Below are 25,650 nucleotides of genomic sequence, written 5' to 3' on the forward strand. Positions count from 1 at the left end.
CAGAAGGGCAGTAATAAGAAACTAGTGTGATTAGCTTCTTGAGCTCTCCAATTAGGTTTGGGAAAGAGTGTCTGTCTGTGTTGAAATGCAGATTTTGATGATTGATTGCTCCTGTGAGAGGTTCCATAAGGAATTTCCTGGGCTATTGAAGTCGAGCTTTCAAGAGACTAACTTTTCTCCTCAGTTCTTTGGTGATTTGTTTGTGGAAGAACTGGTGTAACAGAAAAAAACCACATTTGAAATTCATCGCTTCCAGGTAGCTTGCTTTTAAGAAGTCATAAAGAACATACCTTTTGTAAATATGCCCAACCTTGTAGAGGATTCTTGGGTTTGTCTGTTTCCTCAGTGGAAACGGACAGTGATATCCACAGCTACTTTTTGACCTGCTAAATACAGACTGAAAATGTTTAATGTATTGCACTAAAACTGCTAATATGTCTTCTTTCTCCGTGAGCACGAGGTTTTCTTGGGCTTTAGGAAAACTTTAATATGTTGAAAAAGTTAAAACTAATACTTGGTGGACATAAAGTGAAAACTCAGTAAGTAAAAAATCCTGAGGTGTGGGGTTTTTTTTGTTGGTGTTTTTCTTTTTTTTTAAATAATGTTTACTGTATTTGATTTGTCCTGTCTTATAATTTGGGAGCAATGGTCTTAGAAGATTTTAGTTTGCACTTTTTCATTTATAGTCAGTGATACTAAGCAGGTGAAGATGGTGAGTTCCACAGTTTGTTCAGATATTGCACCTGATAAGATAAAGATAGTTAATACAGGTGGAATTAGATGAGTAAAGTTTTATAAAATTATTTCTGAGTTTAGGATTTTTATTTAGCAATGTACAGCAGCCCCTTTTGTTTAATGTTAGAAGGTAGGTTTAACCATAGTGAGGTTAACAATGTGAAATTGCTTGTTCTGTGTGTGGTTGGGGATTTTTTGTTTGCTTGAGGGCAAAAAAATAAATCTGGTACTGCCTATTCCAGAGAGGGGCTATTAGGCTCGATATATTACTGGATATTTGTATAGTTTCTGTATTTTACCATGTCCTTACTTTTCTACAGCAAATTGTAAAGGAACGAATAAAAATACATAGACTTCTGTTGTCTAAAATACTTCTTAGGCTATTCTTTTGTTTGTAGAAGTTGCTTAATAGAATATGTGTAATAGCAACTTAATATCATAGATAATGTTTATCTGAAAAATGCTGAGAAGCGTTTGAAGAACTCAGTTTTGGGAACCATGAACTTGATATAGCATACATTATAAGCTTCTCTTTAGGTAACTTTTGCCCACTTATACAAAAGGATCGTCATTAAAGAAATTTGTTGTATATTTTTCATCAAAAATAAAGTATTTTTATTCAGATTTGAATGTGGATCTTGGAAAAGCAAGTAATGCTTATTTAATTATTGTCCCACACTGTAACTTGAGTCCAGTAATAATGATCTGTAGGTTACATTAACAAGTAATTTTTGAGGTAGTATTTAATTTCATTAAAGGACTTCAGATTTTTAAGTTTTCATGTGTAAATATTGTCTGGTGATACTGCAGAATTTTTGTTTTTTTCAGACTTAGGGAACAAATATATTGTCAAAGCATTTTAGAAATACCAATGCATATTTTTGTTCCTCTTGATTGAAACATTTTTGTCAATATCTTTATTTAAATGAACACTGGGTCCCCCCCGTCCCCCCCCCCCCTTGTTGATGACTGAAGGAGAAAAAAAGGGGGGGGAGATAAAAAACATTTCCATTTGCAGTGATAATCACAATTACTGAAAAATGAACTGAAACAAAAACTGTCTGAAGTTTCTTATGCACACCAGTAAGGAACATGTAACAGATATATTGCCAAAGAGATGGTGAATATTTTTAGCCATTTAATCTTAACTCTCTGCTTAGATTTTGTAAAATAAAGATACACTGAGAAATAAAATTAATGGTTTTGAAAAGCAAAAGGAAGTCAAATAAATGCAGAACTCTTAGTTTTCATTTAAACAATATTTGACTTTGATTCTTCCTCTTTCAGAGAAATGGCAGTGCTTTTGCATTAAACTTCACGAGTATAATTTCCATTCTAAATGACGTGGAATGCTAATAAAAATGGCAAGTGGTATGTTTAACACTGCTGTAAAATTAATGGGTTGGAGTGATATCTGTCAAAAACATTATGTGTCCCTATTTATTTCTGTCATCTTTTCTGTGAAGATAGTTTAAGAAAAGTCAATAGTAACTGGTGGGATTACTGTTAGAAAGTAAATGACAATCTGTATCATCTTAACCAGTAGAAGTGTAAAATCCCTGAATCTACAGTTAAGATGTTTTTGTTTAGAAGCTAGCATTTTTTACAAAGCTTTAGGGAGACCATAGTATAATGGCAATGAGGTAAGTCTCTGTATCATGAACTAGCATACCAAGGAAATAGGGAGTGGTGGTGATTGTACTGAACTGCTAGTTTCTGCTACCATAGGAACTTTTTCAGAATTCAGTTTCAGTGAAGTTTCTTAAAATGTAAATATTACCATAAGTTTGCAGTGATTGTTGTTCATGGTTTATATTATGGGACTCATGAACTTTTTTTTGCTTGTATACATTTATTGCTGCTTACTTCCAGCTGCTAATGTTCATAGAAGGATACGTTCATCTACTTGAGCAGAGCTGATGCACGTGTACCGCTGTTTGAGAATCTTTTGAAAAATCAGTCCTCATTATCTCTTTCAGAATCTTATCTGTTCGGAGTGTGGAGATGAATTTACTTTACAGAGTCAGCTGTCCATACACATGGAAGAACATCGTCAAGAATTGGCAGGCAGTAGGATCCACAGCTGCAAGTCTTGCAAAAAGGAATTTGAAACCTCCTCACAGCTAAAGGAGCATATGAAAACTCACTATAAAATAAGGTGACAATCACGGGATTGTAACAAAATGAGCAGATGTTACTTTTATGGTGATAGCTGGGGAAAGCAAGAGTAGCGTTTCCAGTCAGCGAAGTGCCATGATCTATGCAGATCATTTATTTTCTTTGGTATGCTGTTACGAAATGGCATTTGTTTTTTAAAACCTCACTAAAGTAGGTGGTTATTTTTGGAGGCCTTGGGTTTTTTTTGCTGCTTTTGTATTCAGGCACTCATACTAAGCATAGTTCCATCTGCTAGCTATTTGTAAGCACAGGTTAAGTTTTTCTGATACAGAGTGATTTTTGAAGTGTGTTTATGTGTGATTTTAAAGGTTAATGGCAGTACGTTGAAGCAAATATATATTAATTTTACATACCAGTTACTGTAAGTGCAAAAATCCTAATACTTACCTTCTGCAAAGAAAGAAGTTGTTCCTTGCAGTTTAATCATCTTTTGCAAGTAGTCCTCACCACAGCCTGCCGTGAGTTTCTTGTAAATCAGAAAAAACACAAAATGAAGGGAAAAAACACGCCTACTAAATGCTGTTCTTACTTTTGGTTAAAATTTGTTCTGTCCTTTCTTTGAGCTCTCTAGTTTAACTTTACTTTTAGGAAGGTGAAAATTACTTTTAAGTTAGAAGAAAGAAAAACTTGCTTCTATGGGTTTAGTTTGTACTTTAAGAAAGCCTAAGGTTTTTGACAGGTGATCACTGTTTTAATCTTTACTCTGTTTCTATAAAAAACAGATGGGAAAAAATATGTATTTAAAAATGAGAAACATCGTGTATTTCTGATTACTTTTATTAGCAGATGATGCAGGTTGTGAGATCTTAATAGCTGTGTTCCAGAAGGTTTTAAAAAATTGTTGTCGATTTCCATTTGCAAACTGAAAATTGAGGTAGTTTTTAGGTTTCTATTGAGTTATGTAATATTACACACAAAAAGTGTTCTTGTTGTGGACATCCGTGTAAGTTAGGATGAATAAATAAAGAATGGATGAGTGAATCTAATATAATGGCTGGGATTCTAAAAGAGTATTATACATGCTACGTTCAGATATAAATGGGGTGTAAGTGCTCTGCGATAATTTGTTTATTTTCATAATTGTGAATTATTTCTGGATTCAGAGCTTCCTTATATGAGATTCACCTTATTTATCAGTTCAGATGTAGAAACATGTAGCATTTGTATTCAAGAAACTACTGTGCATAATGGTGCTCTACTGTCCTTTCACCAGCGATACCAATACAATGCAAGTATGTGACCCAGGTTAATGACTTGTGTAAGTGATCCCGCTCCACTGTCTGTGTTTCAGTAGAAATGATTTTGAAAGGAAAAACATGGACATTCTGATTTTTTAAAAATTTATTATTTGGCAGAATCCTCTCATACTGTTCAGATGAATTATGAAAACTTAACATTTGACTTAAGCTATTTGACTATATAAAGCTCAAAGGCATACATCAGTAGTTAAAAATCTTACTATTTGATTTCTGCTTTTCATTGTAAAACAAGCTTCAAAAAATTTTTAGGATTTAAAATTATGAAAAGTCTTGTTCCCTTAAGTTTTTCCTCATAAAGTACTTTTCCTTCCCAAAAAGGTGTTTATTTTGTCTTTCAAACATTTGAATGGAGATCTATTATGAAGTGATAATTTAAATTTAGTATCTACCTTTTGCTAAAACGAAAATGGTCATTATAAATCTAAATGATTAACTATTTTAGAAGGTGACCTGAGCTTAAAGGACTGTCCCTACAATTGTCTCCAAATTGGGTATTATCTCATTTATTAAAATACCACAGCTGTAGCTGAAACAGATGTTGCTCATCAGAGAGCATATTCTGACAGTCAGGCTGATCTAGATCTGTCCTGAGATGGAGAGATGAGTTGGTTCTAACATCTGTGCTGTTCTGTCTCCTACTCTTCAATCTTCAGTTGATTTTACTCAGGATACTTCAGTAAATTTTGGTAGATATAATTAATATGTACAAATAAAATATATTAAACCAAACTCTGTGCTCTCTCTGCAAGAGTATAAAAAGATTTTAAAAACGCATGTAATATTTGAAGTAACTGTGAGGGAAAATATGCTTTCCTTTAAATGTACACTGAATATCTATGTTGTTTTAGAGTAGAAAGATGCCTCATTTGAGCAGAAGTTTAATGATTTCCTATGTTATGCATGGACTGTTACTTGGCAGTGCTAATTTTTATATTGTTATACCAGCCTGTGTTTCAAGGTGGTGGTGTATTTTGGACATCTGCTCCACATTAGCTAATTCTTATTTCTCAGTTGTTCAGAAAGACACCAGGTATTTAAATTTGTGTAATTTCAGTTAGCTTTAAGCAGTACTGACAAGCTGGATTACTGTATAGGTGTAAATACTCAGGTGCTATGGAAAATGTGAAGTGCTGTAGATACCACGCTGCCTTGTGGTTTCACCTTTTTTTAATCTGAGTTGTTGTAATGGTCTTTTAATATCCCCTAAGTTTCAGTTTTTTCTTTTTTCCAGCATAAAATCAGTTGTTTTTTCCATGTTGCTGTTTTTCGGCAGTCATTTAAACTGATTAGTTTTATTTGTAGAGAAATTAATTATGGGAGTTTTTATCATCTGTTACCATATCTCTGTGGAGATTGTGATTTGTATTTGAGGAGCAGTGGTGAATATTTGGGTTGTTAAATTCTTAACCTGTTTTTGTTAGACCTCAGCAACTGCATTTGTGCCCTAGTTCATGAGATCTTGCTATTCTAGTTAAGAATGAAAGCCTTGCTGTGTTCAGGAAAAAAATAAAGTTGCACAGAGGTGAAAATTCTCTCCAAAACAGTAGTTATGAAGTCACTGTATACTTCTAGCAGAATTTACAGTGAAAAAGTCTTCAGAGAACCTCTAAGAAGTATCAATTTTATTACAGAAATAGCTAAAATTCTTGGTGTTTATAGGATCTTAGAAAAGTGTTCCATTTACATTATTCTTTTAGTATCATTAAAGAGTTTGTTAGCTGTCACAGGTCATACTATACATTGTCATCAAATTTACACGGTATGTGAAAAAATGGGGTAAAATCAGCTTCTTCAAAATAATGCTTAATATTAGGATTAAGAGAATTTTATTTAAATTACTTTTTTTTTTTTTTAAAATGACAGGGTATCAAATACCAGATCTTATAACAGAAATATTGACAGAAGTGGGTTTACCTATTCCTGTCCTCACTGTGGAAAGACGTTCCAGAAGCCGAGTCAGTTAACACGACATGTTAGGATACACACAGGTAAGACTGTGGAATTAATTATTTTAGTTTGCGTTTGTTTTACAAAATTCAGTTAATCTGTGAAATGCTAAATATTTTTCTTCTGGTTGGGACTTGAAATAGTGTTAATACATCTGGCTCATTAGATGCTGTTGCCTGTTGGTTTAAAACACCCTTTATGTAATTTCTTTGCTTAGGAAATTTATATGCTTCTGAAAATCTTGTTAAGTATTTCTAATGATAATCATCTGGAAATTTTAAGTACTTCACAGGTTTCATTTGTTGCAGAATACCAGTTTTGGTACTTAAAGTTTCAATGGGCCCTAAAATTGGAATACCTAGATAAGGGCCAGTCAGGTACGCTAAATAAGATCTTACATACTCTAGAGAACAGGTTCTAAAATTTACAATCACAAAAGAGTAGAAATACATGAGAATGAATAATACTATGAACATAGTGGCCTTGCTTTTGGTTTTAGATTGTTATTTTTAAAGTTACTGCCATAGATTTTCTGTACTTACTGTGACTGCCATTTTTCAGAATGTCCAAAGTGAACTTGGGAGGTGATAAGCCTAGATTGTAATTTTGATACTTGAGGGAGAGCAAGTGACTGTTCAGTTTTGCAGAATGAGTAGCAGATGGTTTTTGCAAAATTACTGTAATAGATATGTGCATTCGTTTAATCCTTAGGCAACTGAAATAACTGGAAAAATTCTAAGTATAAAATAATACAAAAGTTTTTGAAGTGTACAGAGAACTGTAAGAATAGTTCTCAGGTTTTAACCGGACAAATATAGCATAATATAGCGTAAGTTTGACTTTAAACAAAACCTTCATTGAAAGTGCTTCAGTGATATGCAGTATATATCCATCTTGTGAATAAATCGCTTTGTCTAGTTTTTACCTAATTAAAGTAGTAAATTATTAAAGTGTGCAATGTTGTCACCATCTGAACAGCCTGCTAATACAAACATAAGTTGCCACGTACAAGAATTACTTTGTTTGCCAATGGAGAAGTAAAAATCCCGTTGCATGACTCTTTCTTAGGAATCTAAGTTTTATAATTTAATTGTAAAATAGTAACACAAGAGGTCACCCTTGTACCTGCTTTAAAAGTTGCCTCAAAGTAATGTAGAAAAAAGTCATTGAAAATTAACTTTCTTATTTTAGAATTTTGTATCTCTTCGAGATGTTATTTCAGTTTATTCTAGTCAGAATTAAAGAAACAAGATTATAGGTGGTCGAGTATGCTTTTCTAAAGCTTCAAAAAGTTCAAGAGCTTTTATAGTTCTTTTGAAGGCATTTGGCTATTGGGAAAAGAGACAAAAAATGTAATCCCAGTCTGCACATGACAGTAGGTCATTTTAAGTTCCAAGTAGCTAGAATACTCATTTAATTTGTGAAGTATGTTATTACTTGAAATCTGCAGACAATCTGTCTGGCATCCAGTTGCTCGAGGGACTGTAAAATAAGTAGGAAAGAAGAACACTAAAGAATTTAGAATACTTAAGTCTTTAATTGTTAAAAGAGCATGTCTGTGCTATGTGTACAGCATTATGTTAGTGTCTTAATTGCAATACATTTTTTGTTCATAGCTATTAATTTCAAGCACTTACACCATTTGGGCAAAAAAAATTAAGTCTTGGGGATTGCAATTCCCATATTAATAACTAGGTAATGAACCCCCCATTCCCACTCCCAAATTTGTATTTTATTAAGTTAGACTTAAGAAATACAGAAATTCCACATTTCCACACTAGAATTAAGATTTAGTTTTTATAATGACATTCACTTAAATAGGCAAACTTAACCTGAAGCAATACTTCTGTGTGTCTACTGACAGCTATTAGTGGAAGCTAGGCCTTTACCTATGAAAGCCCAGTATGAATTTTGTCACTGTATTTCAAGAAGACCTGAATCAGTGTTCTGTATTTTAATCTATATGAAAAAATATACAGTTAAAACCCACAGATCTTAAAGCATCTTCAAAAGCCATAAGCAGCAGAACAGAAAATGTACATTCCTTCAGTTGATACTGAGTTACATGCTTGTAATCTATTTCAGAAAATGGCTGCTTTTATTTCAAACAATGTGAATTTAATTAAGAATTAATAATTTTAAACTAGATGTAATTACAGCTATATAATTAGAAGTCATACAAAAATATTCATTCAAACTGCTTTAGTGTGCATAATATTTAGTGCATTCTAGTACTTACTGGTGTAGCAAACATAATGTACAGCATGCTGTCATTGTTTAGGCCCAGCTGGCAACTAAGCACCACATGGCCACTTGCTCACTGCTCCCCGCCCTGGTGGGATGGGGAGGAGAATCGGAAGAAAAAGGTAAAAACTAATGGGTTGAGATAAGGACAGTTTAATAGGACAACACAAGGAGAGAAGAAATAATAAAACGTGTAAAGCAAGTGATGCACAATGCAGTTGCTCACCACCTGGAATCCAGTGCTCAGCCCATTCCAGAGCAGTGATCCCTCCTTGCCCACCTTCCCCCCTGCCCCCCATTTATATACTGAGCATGATGTTATATGGTATGGAATATCCCCTTGGCTAGTTCTAGTTAGCTATCCTGGCTGTGTGCCCTCCCAGCCTCCCATGAAAATTAACTCCATCCCAGCCAAACCCAGAACATTATTCATCCCTTATTCTATATTGTCTACATCATGCCCAGATCCTACACTTCCCAGTTAATTGCCACCTCCTTCCCTGTCTTTGATAGATATAGATGTATATATACACAGATACCACTCCCTTAATCTATGGGCCATCCCTCTAATGTGTCCATTGAGTTCATCTAATCCCTGACTTTGGGGGTCCATCTGGCATAACAGTCTTTCAGGGCAGGAGAGATGGTGTGTGATGTTGGATTGGTGCATGCTGCATCTGGAGCTTGCAGTTGGGGTATTTGGCATGGCCCATGCCCACGGTCTGTGGGGTGGAAATGTTGATCTTGAGGAAGTTGCTGGGCACCAGCTGCTGAAGCCAGTTCAAGTTCCATCACCGCTGCACTTTGCTTGATTTCATCAAAGTCTATCCTTCATTGATTTGGGTGATTCTTACTGTAATACCATTGATGTGGCACACAGCAGCTGTAGTGGCGATGACATCCAGTGGCAGGGCTATTTTGCAATTAACATCATACAGTTTAATTCACTGGCTTTTTTCACCCAAAATCAAATCCCCTTGAGGTACATATTGAACTTCCCCATCCTTCTGCATCACCCATAAAGTGCACCCAGATCCTTGAGCAAAAGCAGTCCCGTGGATGGGTTTGCCTTTGCCTGTGGTGGGAATAACCCAGACTGTCTTCCCCAGCATATTCTTCATGTGCGCTGTGGGGACCTTATCCCCTTCTACAGTACGTGGGAAGTTTTGATTGGGCAGGGCCAGCTCAATTGGTAGATCCTCTAGTCTTAACTAACCAGGCGGCTTTTGCTAAATGTGTGTCCCAGTGTTTGAAGGTCCCACCCCCCGTTGCTCTCAGTGTAGTTTTTAGCAGTCCATTGTACCATTCAGGTTTCCCAGAGGCTGGTACCTGACAGGGGATGTGATATACCCGCTCAGTGCCGTGCCCTTTGGCCCAGGTGTTATGAGGTTGTTTCAGAAATGAGTCCTGTTATCTGACTCAGTTCTTTCTAGGGTGCCATGTCACCATAAGACTTGTTTTTCAAGGCCTGGACAGTGGCATGGGGCACAGGGTATGTCTCCAGTCATCTGGTGGTTGCTTCCACCATTGTAAGCACATGGTGCTTGCCTTGGCGGATTTGTGGGAGTGTGATATAGTCAACCTGCCAGGCCTCCCCATATTTATATTTCAGTCATCGTCATTCACACCAAAGAGGCTTTAGCCGCTTGCCTTGCTTGATTCCAGCACAGGTTTTGTATTCATGGACAACCTGTGCAATAGTGTCCATGGTCAAGTCCACCCTCAATCACGAGCCCATCTATATGTTGCACCTCTTCCTTGAAGGCCTGAGGTGTCATGGGCCTACTAAGCTATAAATAATTCACCCTTATGGTGTCAGTCGAGATCCACCTGAGTCACTTCAATCTTAGCAGCCTGATCCACCTGCCCGTTGGTTGTTTTGATGTTCTTCAGTGGCCTGCCTCTTGGGTACGTGGTCATCTACATGATGTACTCTTGCAACCATCTCTAGCTGAGCAGCAGTATCTTGACACAGTGGGGCAGCCCAGATGGATTTGCCTCTGTGCTGCCAGTTGCTCTGCTTCCATTGCTGCAGCCACCCCCACAGGGCATTTGCCACTGTCGACGAGTCAGTATAGAGACAGAGCACTGGCCATTTTCATCGGTCAGCGATGTCTAAAGCCAGCTGGATGGCTTTCACTTCTGCAAATTGGCTCGATTCACCTTCTCCTTCAGCGGTTTCTGCGATTCGTCATATAGGACTCCATACAGCAGCCTTCCACCTCTGATGCTTTCCTACAGTGCAACAGGACCCGTCAGTGAACAAGGCATATTGTTTTCATTATCTGGCAGTTTATTATACAATGGAGCCTCTTCAGCACATGTCACCTCCTCCTCTGGTGATATTCTGAAATCTTTGCCTTCTGGTCAGTCCATGATCACTTCCAAGATTCCTGGGTGACTGGAGTTTCCTATTCAAGCCCACTGTGTGATCAGTGCGATCCACTTACTCCATGCAGCATCAGTTGCATGGTGTGTAGAGGAGACTCTCCCTCTAATCATCCAGCCCAGCACCTGCAGTCAGGGTGCCAGGAGGAGCTGTGCTGTGGTACCAACCACTTCCAAAGCAGCTCGAACACCTTCATATGGTGCCAAGATCTCCTTTTCAGCTGGAGTATAGCAGGCCTTGATTCCTCTGTATCCCCAACTCCAAAACCCTGAGGGTCAGCCTTGGGTCTCCCCTGGTGCTTTCTGCCAGAGACTCCAGGTAGGGCCATTCTCCCTGACTGCAAGTGTAGAGCATATTTTTTTACATCTTGTCCTGTTCAGACTGGCCCAAGGGCTACTGCATGAACAGTCTCCTGTTTAATTTGTTCAAAGGCTTGTTGCTCAGGGTCCCATTTATAATCTCAAGAACTTCTGCTGTGTTGCCCCATATGGTAATGTCATCAGTGTATTGCAGATGTTCCAGAGCTTCACCCTGTTCCAGTGCAGTCTGGATCAGCCCATGGCAAATGGGGGGACTGTGTTTCCACCCCGGGGCAGTCTGTTCCAGGTGTACTGGATGCCCCTCCAAGTGAAAGCAAACTGTGGCCCGCACTCTGCTGCCAAAGGGATTGAGAAAAACGTGTTAGCAGTATCAGTTGTGACGTACCGCTTGGCTGCCTTTGACTGCAGTTCATGTTGAAGTTCTAGCTTATCTAGTACAGCAGCACTCAGCAGTGGTGTGACTTCATTCAGACCACGATAGTCTGCTGTTGGTCTCCATTCTCCATTAGACTTTCACATTGGCCGTATGGGACTGTCAAAGAGTGGGTGAGTTTTGTGGATCGCCCCTTGGCTCTCCAGTCGACTAATCAGCTTATGGATGGCAACTGGGGAGTCTCGGTTGGTGCGATATTGCCGCTGGTGCACCATTGTGGTAGTGATTGGCACCTGTTGTTCTTCAAACCTCAGCAACCCCACAACAGAAGGATCCTCTGAGAGACTGGGCAAGGTGGACAACTGATTAATTTCCTCTGTCTCCAAGGCAGCTATACCAAAGGCCCACCAATACTCTTTTGGGTGCTTGAAATACCCTATGCCAAGGATGCACGGAGCCTCTGGGCCAGTCACAATGGGGTGCTTTTGCCACTCATTCCCAGTCAGGCTCACTTCTGCCTCCAGTATGGTTAGCTGTTGGGATCCCCCTGTCGCTCCAGAAATACGGATGGGTTTGCTCCCTTTATAGCTTGATGGCATTAGGGTGTCCACCAGAGCCTTATACTCCTGTGGGTCTGACGTGCCAAGCCATTGAATCCACACAGTCCAGCAAACCTGGTCGTCCCCTTCCTCCACTTGGTTGGAGACAGGGCCCCTCTGGTCCTGGTCATAGTATTTGTTACTCACTTTTTGTAAACATGAATCAGAAGTCCTTTCAAGAGGATGAGAAGTGACATCAGTCCTTCTACTCTGTGTAACTGCCCGCTGGAAACTGGAGCGGCATTTTTCCAGGAAGAACCCCCTTTTGTGATTGTTTTTCCATGCAAGTCACATACTCGTGTCTCTAGTGTCGAGGTAGGTTTTCCATCCCATTTCACAGAATCACAGAATCATCTAAGTTGGAAGAGACCTTGAAGATCACCTAGTCCACCTAACCTAACACTGACCGTTCTCAACTGCACCGTATCCCTAAGCGGTTTGTCATGTCCTCTCCATGGTCATTCATGTGAAACCACAGGGTATCCTGTGGTGTGTACCTTCTATACGCTCTCGAGCAGAGGAACCCTTGCTCCTAATAGCTGAGATATGGGCCCGTACAGGTTGGGAGTGGAACTTATTCTCGAATTCTTTGAATTCTTGGGACAGTTTCTTGGCTAGCATGTCTGGCTGTTTCTCCACAGCCAAGATGCAGGCCCATAGGGAAGAAGCGAGACTTCCTTCTTATTGACGGAGTTGACTGGACACTTCATCCACCGTTTGTCCCTTGCCTTCTTTCCAGGACGTTACTGCCAACGAGTTGGCATATGATGGTGGTACACTTTGTAGAAACTTCCACCACATGGGTTGTGTGCATTGGATTTCATCTGGATCTGTGGGTAACTACTTGTTATCTGGATCATTATAGATCACCTCCAGCATGGCTAATTCCATCAGGTACTGGATACCTCTCTCCACAGTAGTCCATTTGCCTGGGTGACATGTAACATCTCCCTTGAAGGGGTACCTTTCCTTCGTGTCTGACAGAAGTCACCACCAGAGGCTGAGGGCTTGTGTCTTTTTTACAGTCAACTTGTGAATGCTCCCTTCCCTAGACAGAGATCCCAGCTGCTTGGCTTCCCTACCCTCTAATTCCAAGCTACGAGCCTGGTTATCCCAGCATCGGAGCAGCCAGGTGACAATGGAGGCTGAAAGCCTTTCACGTATCTCGCAGCTCACTCAGGGATAAGGATCAGGTGATTATCTCTGGTTCTGCCTCTTCCTCCTGTTCTTGTGATGACCCTGGTTCATTTTCATCCCTCACTGAGCAAATTGATTTTTTTTTTTTTTGATGTATTTCTACTTCTGTATAGGGGTGACTGATACTGACACAGGTTGTTTCTCTGGTTCAGCTGCTGTGCTTGTAGCCGGCATTTGAGTAGCTGCAGTGTTGTTATGAGGGTTGGAGTAGCCTCAGAGCCTGTCGGTTTGTTTTCCCACCCTTCCTCCTGCGGGTGCTGCATTGTATCAAGCAGTGTTTGGTAGATACTGGCCAGGGCCCAGCACGGTGTCGGAAGTTGTGCCTCTCTGGAATAGCTACAGCATTTTCCTTTCAAGGCTTCTATCACTTCATTGGGGTCCTGTAGGTGTTCGGGAGTAAAGTTCCAAACCACTGGATCTGAGAAGTTCTCTAGATATCGGCCTGTATTCTCCTGCACGTGCCATGCCACCCATCACTATCCAGCCTTGGATAGTCATATACCCACTCTGGGTGATATTCTTAAAAAATTCATGTGTAACCCTAAACAAGACCTGAAATGCATTCAGGAGACATAGCAATAAGAGCATGCTGGCTTGAACATCCCAAGGATATTCAAAATTCTCAAAAGCTGCTGTAATTAGCCTGAAGGAGAAAGGGAAGGTGAAAGAGCAGGAAAAAGTATTCCCTCTGTCTTCCCCCTAGATTGGATGCGATTACTAACAAATTCTGAGAGAAGGCACCCGAGGTATGGGATTGACAACAGTGCCACATACAAATACCAGCTTCACCTCATGACCAGTGATGTAACCATATTGTAAGTCAACATTACCCAGTACAACAAAATGATAGTCCTGATCCCGCTCCCAGAGGTGATAAACATCACTACAGGGAATACATTGTGCATATAAGAATTTATGTAACACCACCGTGTGAACAAATGAACCAACATTGTGACCAACGACTATTTAACTAATATAAGAAATGTGTATAACAAATTTGTTTTCACACGCTCTGGTCAGATCTGTTGTTATGTCAACCCTTTGGGCCCCGTGTTGGGTGCCAAAAAGGACTGTCATGGTTTAGACACAGCCAGCAACTAAGCAGCATGCAGCCACTCACTCACTCCTCCCCCGTGGTGGGATGGGGAGGAGAATCAGAAGAAAAAGGTAAAATCTGACAGGAGTCGTTATCATTGAAATAAGGACAGTTTAATAGTACAACACAAGGAGAGAAGAAATGCTACTACTAATAATAAAAGAATATATAAAGCGAGTGATGCACAATGTAATTGCTCACCACCCAGAACCCAACGCTCAGCCTGTTCCCATGCCACAATCCCAGCTCCCCCCATTTATATACTGAGCATGACATCATATGGTATAGAATATCCCCTTGGCTAGTTTGGGTCAGCTATCCTGGCTGTGTCCCCCTCCCAGCCTGTTGTGAAAATTCACTCTATCCCAGCCAAACCCAGGACATATGCTCATAGTGTTTTTGCTATAGAAACGTGCAAAGGCAAAGCGTTAGATGTTTTCAAGGTCCTGGAGTTATCACAGCTAAACTATTTCGCTACAAGAAAAAAAAGGATAATACTGAGTTCTTAGTCAAGATTTCCAGTAGTCAGTTAAGACACATGGTTGTAAGAAACTGAACTTTGTTCTTAGTATCTGTGTGTTAAAAATATGTAGCTTTGTAATATGTTTATGTAGTTGTGTTGTGTTTTGTCACTTACAGTTTCTGGGGAGTTTTTCATACTTAATCTGTTAATGTACAAATAACTTAAGTATGCACAGCACTGAGAACACCAAAATCAGGAAATAATGACAGAGCATTCCTGTAACAGTATTGCCTACTTTTTCTTTAATGTTCAGTAGTAACATGAACATTCAAGGTTTTAAAATTTTTTTCTGAGCAGGGCAGTGCAATGTCTCATGTAATAAAAACATTATTTTATTGCGCGTTTTCAGTAAGTGGTAGTAAAGAATGAATGGCTATTCATTGGGGAGCAGGAGCCATAGCCGTATTCTGCAGCGTTGCTGTAAGACTTTCTGATTTTAGACTGAATAAAAGATTAAATTTTTGACTGTTAGTTATTTATTACTGTCCATTCTACCCTCTGCTCCCCTGTTTGTTTCTGTGCAGGTATATGCATTTTATAGGATTTGGTGTAAAACAGTGATGTATGTGGGTTTGGTTTTCTTTTCCACTTTTTCTTTTCTTCCAGTGGTTTTACATAGGAACTTCAGGGATCTTCCAAACCACAAGTTGAGGGACACTCTTCTAAATAATTGTTTCATACAGGTTTCATTTATTTTACCCATTTTAACTGATAATCATCAGCTAGGTCATAAAACTTTTTCACAAAGCTACATCTTCATCAGAGTAGATGCTGAGATTGGTGGTCCAGATAAACAATTTAATTGTCAAAACGGCTAATAAAGTATGTGTCTCTGTGTGTGTACAGATATCTATATGCAGTAGTTTATTTTAGCTGATAAAATTTTTCATTTAGATACAGGAAACTGGCAGTGTTTATTTAAAGCCCCTTTCCCCACATCCTCCTCCTTTTTTCCTTCAGGTGAAAGACCTTTCAAATGCAGTGAATGTGGAAAAGCCTTTAACCAGAAGGGGGCATTGCAGACCCATATGATCAAGCACACTGGTGAAAAACCCCATGCTTGTGCCTTTTGTCCTGCAGCCTTTTCTCAGAAAGGCAATCTTCAGTCACACATACAGAGAGTTCATTCAGAGGTAAATACAATTATTCATAAAGTGGTTGGTGCTAATATACTGCTTATTTCATTTTCAGTATTTAAATTGTCCTGTTTGCTATTCCTATGCTCTCTGGTGCTTTCTGTAGCCAATATAGATTTACTGCTGTAGTATAGATTCTAGTTTGTTGGTTTTTATCTGCAAGCTTCGCTAAAATAGCTCATTCTGAATAAATGTATACTTAGGATAAGTAGCAAAACCTTAATTTACCATTGTTTTTTCAGTACATTGATAGATTAGTAAATTATTAGTGGTTTTAGGTGTATAAAAATGTACCTGTGTCAGTCTTGGGAGAACAAGGGCTAGAATCAGATGAAAGTAAGCCAAAAGCAGCAAAGCAGAAAATGGTGAAAAATTTCAAGGCCAAACAGCAACCCACTAACTCCGTCGTAGAGCATACTTGCAATTTGTCCTTGAAGTATGTATCATACAGCCTTTTCAGAGGTTTTGCAGTTACAGGTAGAAGAAAAAGACAAAATAAGATAAAAAACATTGTTGTCTCAGACCTCTTTATACCATTTTTTCCTTCTTCTTTGTGACAGACAATTTTTAAGATTCAAAAGGTACTGCTATGATAATGTAATATAATCTTCTGAGCAACATTGACTATGCAACTTTGTTCAGTAATTTCCTTGCTGACTTTAGTGATTTGTGGTTGGAAATACCCACAGAAAAGAGACCTAGTTTTGATTTGTAAGGTATGAAGTGATAGAGGCAGCTTTTTTTCTTTTTTTTTTTCCCCGCATGCAGAATATCATCTCTGCTCTCACTTTCTCCTAACTGTCTGAAATTTGCTTTCCTGTTTTCCATTTTCATGTTACAACGATAGATCTTATTTATTGGATTTTTTTTTTTTACTAATGACTCTTTTAGTGTGTTGGTTCCTTACTTTTAGGATACGTTTTAGTATATTAATATGGCTTAGTGGTTTGTATTATGTTTAATTATATTAAATCATATGTTTACATTTCATACAACTTTGTGTGACTAGTCTTTCCTCACTGTTCACAGCTCCCTATATGTGATAGTTTTTGTTACATAAAAAAATGTACCAACATTAATTTCATAATTTACGTTGATTTTTTTCAATATTACAAGATCATTGGGGATCAAGCCAAAAATATTTGTCACTTTTTTCTGTTACTCTGTTTTTCTGTAAGGAAAAAAAAGAAGTGAAGTTGTGGGATAAGGGACTTTAAATAAATGCTACATTTTGATTACATCTTATGATATGTTTCATGATCCTGAGCTTACATTTTAATGATTGCTCTGGATCACTTGTGGATTTTTTTTTTCTTTCTTGCTGTCGTTTTGTTTCCTTCAAGACTGCATGCAGAACTCTATTAATTCTTCATTTTATTGTGAGACAGTCACAAAATAACATTACAGGTGATAATGAAACAGGTTGATTCTCACTTCGTATATCACGGTTTAGTTGTACCAGTATTTTATTGGTTGATGCCTCTTTCTGAATGTTTTGTTAACAGTTTAAGCTACTGTCAGAAGATAGAAAATTCCATACTATATTGCAAGCAGCGCAGCATGTTTTATTTTGAAGACTTTGTTGTTCCCTATATATTGAAAGTACTGCACTGGATGTTACTGCTATGTGATAGACTGGAGAGGAGGGGGAAGTGAGGATGGTTGGAATCCACAAATTTAGCTAGTGTAATTACCTCAGCCCCTTGCCATGAAAGTCCCAAACAAGTTGCTGCTGATCACTTTATCATCCTGTGTGTTCAAATTCAGTTCAAACTATATATTAAACTTCCCTGCTTTTCACCATGTTGTTTTTTTGGTGTATTTTGTTGTTTTGGGGTTTTTTTTCTTCCATCCAGTCCCTGTGGCTTTTGGCACAGTCTATTGCCTTCATTCTACTTTGACCTGAAAAATGGATTTTATTTTTTCTTGGAAATTTCTAAAAGACACTTTTTCAAAAGTGAACAGAAGAGAGCCAAAATTCGAAGATAAATTATCTGCAGTTTTTCTCTTCATATTTCCAAACTTCCATTTGTATTATGTATGATGCTACATCTTCAGGCACATCTTAATAGATAAAGCTACAATTCAGTTTTGTTTCTAAGTGTGTAATGGTAGGACATTGTAAGAAGAGAAAAGTCTGAGGCCTTGTTTGCCAGATGACATTTGTTTTGCTTTCTGGTGCTTCCCAACGTTGAGAAGTGATAATAGGAGATGACAGTCATGCACGTAGATTACAGTTGACTTGGTATCTGAGAGATTCCAGACTGATTCCATAAATGGATATCAGTAACTTGGAAAAATAAACCATTTTAGCTCTCATCCCATAGCATATTTGTTATGTGCATAAATAATGAAAACCAATATTTGGTACAAGTAGGGAAAATTTACTTAATTTCTCTGTTTTACTGAAGGTGAAGAATGGCCCTACGTACAACTGTACAGAATGTAGCTGTGTCTTCAAAAGCTTGGGTAGTTTAAATACACATATCAGCAAAATGCATATGGGTGGTCCACAGAATTCTGCGAGTGCTTCAGCAGATGTATCTCATGTTACAGCGGTAAGCTATGCTTGGTATATTGTGAAAATGCCTTTAAGAGTTTAATTAGGTCTATATTTTAATTCCAGTAATCCTTCGGATAGGTTAGAACTTAAAGACTTGTAGCTGTCTTTTGTGTTTTTAAGGTTTTGTGTCATTTCTGGAATTGATTTGCATGATTAAATATTGACAGAATGTAAATTAGCCAAGTGTATGCAAAAAAGGATTTACAATTTGAGGGTTTGGTTGAAAATAACAACAATTTAATTCTGTAACTAAGTAAAATATAATTCTGGTGCTTAGAGATTGTGTGGGGAGGAGAGGTTTCCTCCCAGATAACATAAACCACAAAAAATTGTGGAGTTTTATTGTAACACTGACATTTAGAACTATTCAAATTATATATTAGTTTCAACTAATTTTCAGAAATTGTTTTTATAATTCTAGTCCATATAAACACATAGTGAATTCTCCTTCCGAGTATTTCTGATAACTTGTTTTAAATGTTAGCTTCTTATTTGACAGTTCATAAGGGAAAACTCTTTGCTTTATTGGAAGAACTGAATGCTCTTCTTTACCAAGATACAAGAAAGAGCTAAAATTCAGAAAATGCTTCTGGTTTGACAAAACTATTTTATTTTTTGAGCCAGTGCATATTTAACATATCATAGTATTTTTTTCTTTGCAAACTACCTTTTCTACTTTTACTCCACTTTGTTTTACACAATTTCCAACTATTATGCTTTAGCGTTCAATGAATGACAAGTAATACCAGACTTTGAAGAGGAGGATTAAAATTTAAAAGTATGAACTCCATTATGCAGCTGTATCTTTCTGAGAACAAGTGTCTAGCAGTGTTGTTTGGAGAACCCTTTTTTTTTCTTTTTGATTACATAAAGTTTTTTGTATAGTAGATGCTATTTGTCTCTTGAGCTTAATAAAGATGACTAATGTGTCCTATTTGCTTGCAAGTACATAAAATCTCTCTATATTTTTGTACATTTCTACATTCACAAGCCTAATCTTAAAAGCAGGGTGGAAAAGAATTCTTTCGTACTACCTCATGTTTGCTTTCCCTGGCCAGCTCTATTTTTCTTGTTTTGATTTGCTTGAATATTTTGCATTTGCAGTGCATATTGATATTACAGCAGTATGTTGTTATCTTTGCTGCATGCATACTTCTCTGCTTGAATGAAAAAGGGGAAAAGTAAAGAATACCTCTATACAATAGTATAAGCAAAATGGGAGAAAAAAATTTCTTTCTAAAAACAGATGCCGAGAAGTTTAACAAGGAAGAATAAAGATAATAACATGTCAATTGCATATTAAAAGTGTTATGCTTTTTATTTTTAATTTTATATCTGAAACTGCAGATATTTAATGATTGGTTTATTTTTTTAAAGCTATAGGAAGATGGTACATTCTTAGATTAGCCCTAGCGTTCTTAGATTAGAACTGACTTCTTCATTCTGTGCAAAACTTGCAGAGCTGCTTTAACAACAAATATCCAGTATAATAGTTCTGTTCTGAAGTTTGAGACCAGTCTCTGTCATTCCTTTTTGTGTACCTGGGAATGAACAATGATTATGTCCTTAATAAATATGCTTTCTAAAAGTTGAAGTCTCCTGAAGTGCTGTGCTACTGAAGAATGCATTCTTGTGTGATATATGAGTAAATCTTGTAAAATATACTTACTGTAAGGCTGTTATTTGTCTTTTGCTGCATCAGTGCTTATAGCTAAGGTATTGGTCTCTATAACTTGTGTTTATTTAATGTATATAAACTATGAAGCAACGTTAGTGATTCTGTGTACTTTTGCATCTCTCCCATAGTCTCATTGTTTCTGTCCCTGGTCTCCATACTGTGGGAAAATGAACTGTGCTGCTTTTCTGTATGGTATTAGCTGCATTTTTCTTCTTGTACAAAGGCTTGAAGTACTTTATTTTCATTTCTTTGTAGGACTCTGTCACCCAGCCTTTAACAACATCCCCTGCTAATCTTTTGCAACCGGTTGATAACAAATGGAAGAATGTAAGTATAGAGTTCTTGTCATATTTTTGTGTCAAGACTAAAAGTGGGAGAAACTTTACAGAATTTTGTAAACTTTCATTTAACTGGTGAAAAAGGATATGCAGCATTCCTGTGCGATAAGTTGATCAGAAGGCAAACTTCGTGGTGAATGCAGTTGGTTATTTAGGAATGGAACAGGTCTTGAATGGATTATATTCCCTCATTTGTTATATGCTCATGATTTTGCGTATAATTCTGTTCATTAGTTCTTCAAAATGGAGGCAAATACTCTACTGTATAAAAAGACCAAAGGAGAGTAAGAACTCTTAAATATACTGGAATATTCTGCCCCTCCAACTTTACTTCACAGGGACACCATGGTTTGGGTGGAGAGGGAAGGAGCTGTGTTCATGCTGGTTGAGTTAGTTGGAATTGAGGCAGCAGTGGAGCCGTGGGGCTCAGGAGGAGCCTGTGGAGCTGGGGAAGGGCAATGCAGGGCTGACTTTATGGAACCTGGTAGCAAGCAGCCTTGATGTACAGGCAGGCAGGTCTTGATGTGCCAGTCACAGCGAGAGCATTAGCGTGTTTTGTTGCAGCTATGTAGCAGGTTGGTTGTCAGCTACAGGTTGCAGCATGGCATCTTAGTGTCAGACTGATTTGATTTAGATTCCCCCCCTTCCCAACTTCAGCCACGGATTATCTTCCCAGGTACTAGAATCCACAAAACCAAAGGCTAGGAAATGTGACAGAATTGCTCTAAAGCCACCATAACCAGTCTATCCACTTTCTTTTTATATTTTACTGTGAATTCAGTGTTCCAGAACCAGTTAACTTAAAGCTGAACAGAACTGATGTAAATTAGTTACTAAGATTTGCTGTATTAAATAAATAGTTATACTATGTTTCTTCTGACATTATAAAAAGTATTAAAAATGGCTGTTCTTCAAAAGGAGTTTATTTTGAGTAAACTTTCATTTCTTTAGCCAGTTGAAATCCTTTTCCTTGGTAAGGAATGGTATCAGAGGTGACACCTGTTTTTTAGGGGGTGCTGTGCATGTGAAAGCATAGGTCTGGAAAAAAGATAAATCATCAATTTAGGCTACGCTTTATTGTATCTGGGTTAAATTTATATATAATTAAATTTAAATTTATATATAATTTACTATATACTGGATTAAACATAACATATTCCTAAATAATGAAGTTCTGTAAAATTACAATCTGCATATAATTGTGTCAGATTTATGTTCTAGAAAGGGAGGGGGGGAAACTTGCGTAGAATGTAGTCTGTCAGTTCATACTGATCTCTTAAAAATCACTTTAAAAACAAGATGTTAAAGTTCAAGTCTTGCATAGCCTCCCCCCATTTCTCACACCACCTTCCACCACCCCTCAATAAATGGACTTTGTTTCATGTAGGGTGGTTTATATTCAAAAGCTCTCCAGCAGATCAAGTTCCAGAGAGGAACTGGTGTGACATACCTTTTTTCAAGAGTCAAGAGGTTGTTGTCTTTTTTTCATTGAAATCTGAGTATCGAAATTAGGCTCCTTTGTCAAGGTGTCATATTGTGTGGTTCCCTGTACTTGAAGCTAAAGTTGCCGGGGGAGGGGAACCTCAATCCATCCCACTCCTACCAGCTTGATGCCAGTGCCACCAATAGATGCCCAGAGCCTGGAGGGGGATCACAGGTCAGCAGGAGAGCACCTAAAGAGCAGCACAAAGGGATTCCAGCCAGTGAGTCAGCTTCATGGGGGGCCCAACTTAAATGCCTCTATGCAACTATGCATAGCATTGGGAATGAATAAGAGGAGCTAGAGATGTGCACATGCCTGCAGGGCTGTGACCTTATTGTCATCACTGAGACGTGGTGGGATGGCTTCTGTGCCTGGAGTGTTGGAATGGAAGGAGACAGGCTTTTTAGGAAGGACTGGCAGGGGAGACAAGGAGGGGGTGTTGCCCTCTATGTCAGTGACCAGCTGGAGTGCATGGATCTCCACCTGGGGATGGATGAGGAGCTGACCAAGAGCTTATGGGTCAGGATTAAAGGGAGGGCAGGGACAGGAGATGTTATAGTGGGGGTCTGCTACAGGCCACCTGACCAGGAAGCAGATGAGGCCCTCTATGGACAAATAGGACCAGCCTCATGTTCACAAGCCCTGGTCCTCATGGGGGACTTCAACCACCCTGATATCTGTTGGAGGGACAACACTGCAGCACATAAGCAATCCAGGAGGTTCCTGGAATGCATTGATGATAACTTCCCCCTCCAAGTGATAGAGCAGCCATGAGGAGAGGTGCTATGCTGGACCTTGTTCTCACCAACAAGGAGGGACTGGTGGGGAGTGTGAAGCTCAAGGCCAACCTTGCTTGCAGTGACCATGAAATAGTGGAGTTCAAGATCCTTAGGGCAGTGAGGAGGATGCACAGAAAGCTCGCTACCCTGAGTTTCAGAAGAGCAGACTTCGACCTCTTCAGGGATCTGCTTGGCAGAGTAGAATGGGATAAAGTCCTGAAGGGAAGAGGGGCCCAAGAAAGTGGGTTAATATTCAAGGGTCACCTCATCCAAGCTCAGGAGAGATACATCCCAACAAAGAGGAAGTCAGGTAAGGAACTCCAGGAGGCCTGCATGGCTGAACAAGGAGCTCCTGGACCAGCCCAAACACAAAAAGGAAGCCTACAGAGGGTGGAAGCAAGGACAGGTAGTCTGGGAGGGACACAGAGAAATGGTATGAGCAGCCAGGGATCAGGTTAGGAAGGCCAAAGCCGTGACAGAATTAATTCTGGCCAGGGATGTCAAGGGCAACAAGAAAAGCTTTTATAGGTACATGGGTGATAAAAGGAAGACTAGGGAAAATGCAGACCCTCTCTGGAAGGAAACAGGAGACCTGGTTACCCAGGATATGGTAAGACTGAGGTACTCAACGACTTGTGCTCCTGCCACATCACCCAAGATGCAGAAGGCAAATCCAGGGCCTGGGAGAATGAAGAACTCTCCACCATAGGAGAAGATCAGGTTCAAGACCATCTAAGGAACCTGAAGGTGCGCAAGTCCATGGGACCTGATGAGATGCATGGGTGTGCCCTGAGGGAACTGGTGGATGAAGTGGCTAAGCCATTATCCATCATATTTGAGAAACTGTGGCCATCCAGTGAAGTTCCTGCTAACTGGAAAAGGGGAAACATAACCCTCTTTTCTTAAAAAGGGAAGACCTGGGGAACTACAGGCCAGTTAGTTTCACCTTTGTGCCTGGCAAAATCATGGAGCGGATGCTCTTGGAAACTGTGCTAGGGCACATGGAAAACAAGGAGGTGATTGATGACAGCCAGCATGGCTTCACTAAAGGCAAATTGTGCCTGATGAATTTGGTGGCCTTCTACGACGGGGTTACAGAGTTGGTGGATAAGGGAAGAGCGACTGACGTCATCTGTGTGGACTTGTGCAAAGCATTTGACACTGTCCCACATGACATGGATTTGACAGATGGACCACTTGGTGGATAAGGAATTGGCTGGGTGGTCACACTCAAAGAGTTGTGGTCAACAGCTTGATGTCCAGGTGGAGACCACTGACGAGTGGTGTTCCTTAGGGGTCAGTGTTGGGAGCAGTGCTGTTTAACATCTTTGTTGGCGACATGCACAGTGGGATTGAGTGCACCCTCAGCAAGTTTGGGAACACCACCAAGCTGTGTGGTGCAGTCGACATGCTGGAGGGAAGGGATGCCATCTGGAGGGACCTGGACAGACTTGAGAGGTGGGCCTGTGCAAACCTCATGAAGTTCAACAAGGCCAAGGGCAAGGCCCTGCACATGGGTCAGTGCAATCCCAAATCCAGGCTGGGTGAGTGGATTAAGAGCAGCCCCACGGAGAAGGACTTGGGAGTAGTAGTGGATGAAAACTGACTATGAGCCAGCAATGTGCACTCAGCCCAGAAAGCCAACTGTATCCTGGGCTGCATCAAGAGAATTGTGGCCAGCAGGTCAAGGGAGGTGATTCTTCCCCTCTACGCTGCTCTCGTGAGACCCCACCTGCAGTGCTGTGTCCAGCTCTGGGGCCCCCAATGTAAGAAAGACACGGACCTGCTTGAGCAGGTCCTGAGGAGGCCATGAAGATGATGAGGGGGCTGGAGCACCTTCCTTATGAGGACAGGCTGAGAGAGTTGGGGTTGTTCAGCCTGGAGAAGAGAAGGCTCTGGGGAGACCTTATAGTGGCCTTCCAGTACTTAAAGGGGACCTACAGGAAAGGTGGGGAGGGAATCTTTATGAGGGAGTTAATGATAGGACAAGGGGTAATGGTTTTAAACTGAAAGAGGGTAGATTTAGATTAGACATAAGAAAGAAATTCTTTCCTGTGAGGGTGGTGAGACACTGGAACAGGTTGTCCAGAGAGACTGTGGCTGGCCCCTCCCTGGAAGTGTTCAAGGCCAGGTTGGACAGGGCTTTGAGCAGCCTGGTCTAGTGGAAGGTGTCCCTGCCCATGGCAGGGGCGTTGGAACTAGATGATCTTTAAGGTCGCTTCCAACCCAAATCATTCTATGATTCTGTGATGCAAAGTACCAGGCTTTCCCCCTGTGAGAAGTGTCAGTTGGGAGCAATGGATCCCATTGCCCCCTCTTCCTAGAATTGCCTGGTACTCTTGCCTAGCAAGTGAGAGAACTGCTCCGGTTTCATCCTTAGTCTTAGAGTCTTCAAAACTGTTTCTTCTCCAGAGAAAGTCTTGGTAACTGCTGGGCCACTAAGCAGTTTTAAGTGTGAACCTTTACAAAGTTAACTTCAGCTTACATGTGGTGGATCTAGGAAACCAAGCAAGGAGAAGCCTGACTTTCTAGTTTAGCAGTTAGAGCAGAAACCTCAATTCTTCCACTTGCTAGGGTACCTTCTATTTCTACTGTAGTAACTATATACTGTAACATGTATGGGAATCTTGTGGGAAAGGAATGTGTGGCATCACCTCAGAGTTAATACAGACAGACCTCAATGCTAAGGTGAATCAGCAGCAGTTTTGTTACATGTTTTCAGATACTCCTCCATTGATGCACTACGTGCTTGTTTCCGTGCCTGCAGATGCACAGCCTGCTTGTTTATGTGCATTGTTGTCCATTTGCTGAAC

At 39.5% G+C, this 25,650-nt stretch overlaps 1 protein-coding gene across 10 annotated transcripts in view; it reads left to right on the top strand.

Moving 5' to 3' along the window:
• ZNF236 (zinc finger protein 236) overlaps positions 1-25,650 on the top strand; it is a 96,414-nt gene that overhangs the window by 14,630 nt on the left and 56,134 nt on the right. For 8 of the 10 annotated variants that reach the window (XM_074823213.1, XM_074823239.1, XM_074823223.1 and 5 more), the window contains exons 4-8: positions 2,715-2,893; positions 6,036-6,160; positions 15,821-15,993; positions 18,408-18,554; positions 20,493-20,564. In XM_074823213.1, coding sequence (XP_074679314.1) covers positions 2,715-2,893; positions 6,036-6,160; positions 15,821-15,993; positions 18,408-18,554; positions 20,493-20,564 — 696 coding nt within the window. Of the gene's footprint in view, positions 1-2,022; positions 2,107-2,714; positions 2,894-6,035; positions 6,161-8,400; positions 8,486-15,820; positions 15,994-18,407; positions 18,555-20,492; positions 20,565-25,650 lie in introns of those variants that run through there. The other 2 variants (XM_074823259.1, XM_074823276.1) reach the window with 2 other exon arrangements.

This window comes from Strix aluco, chromosome 1 (assembly GCF_031877795.1).
Source record: "Strix aluco isolate bStrAlu1 chromosome 1, bStrAlu1.hap1, whole genome shotgun sequence".
In the NCBI taxonomy this organism is placed as follows: Eukaryota; Metazoa; Chordata; class Aves; order Strigiformes; family Strigidae; genus Strix; species Strix aluco.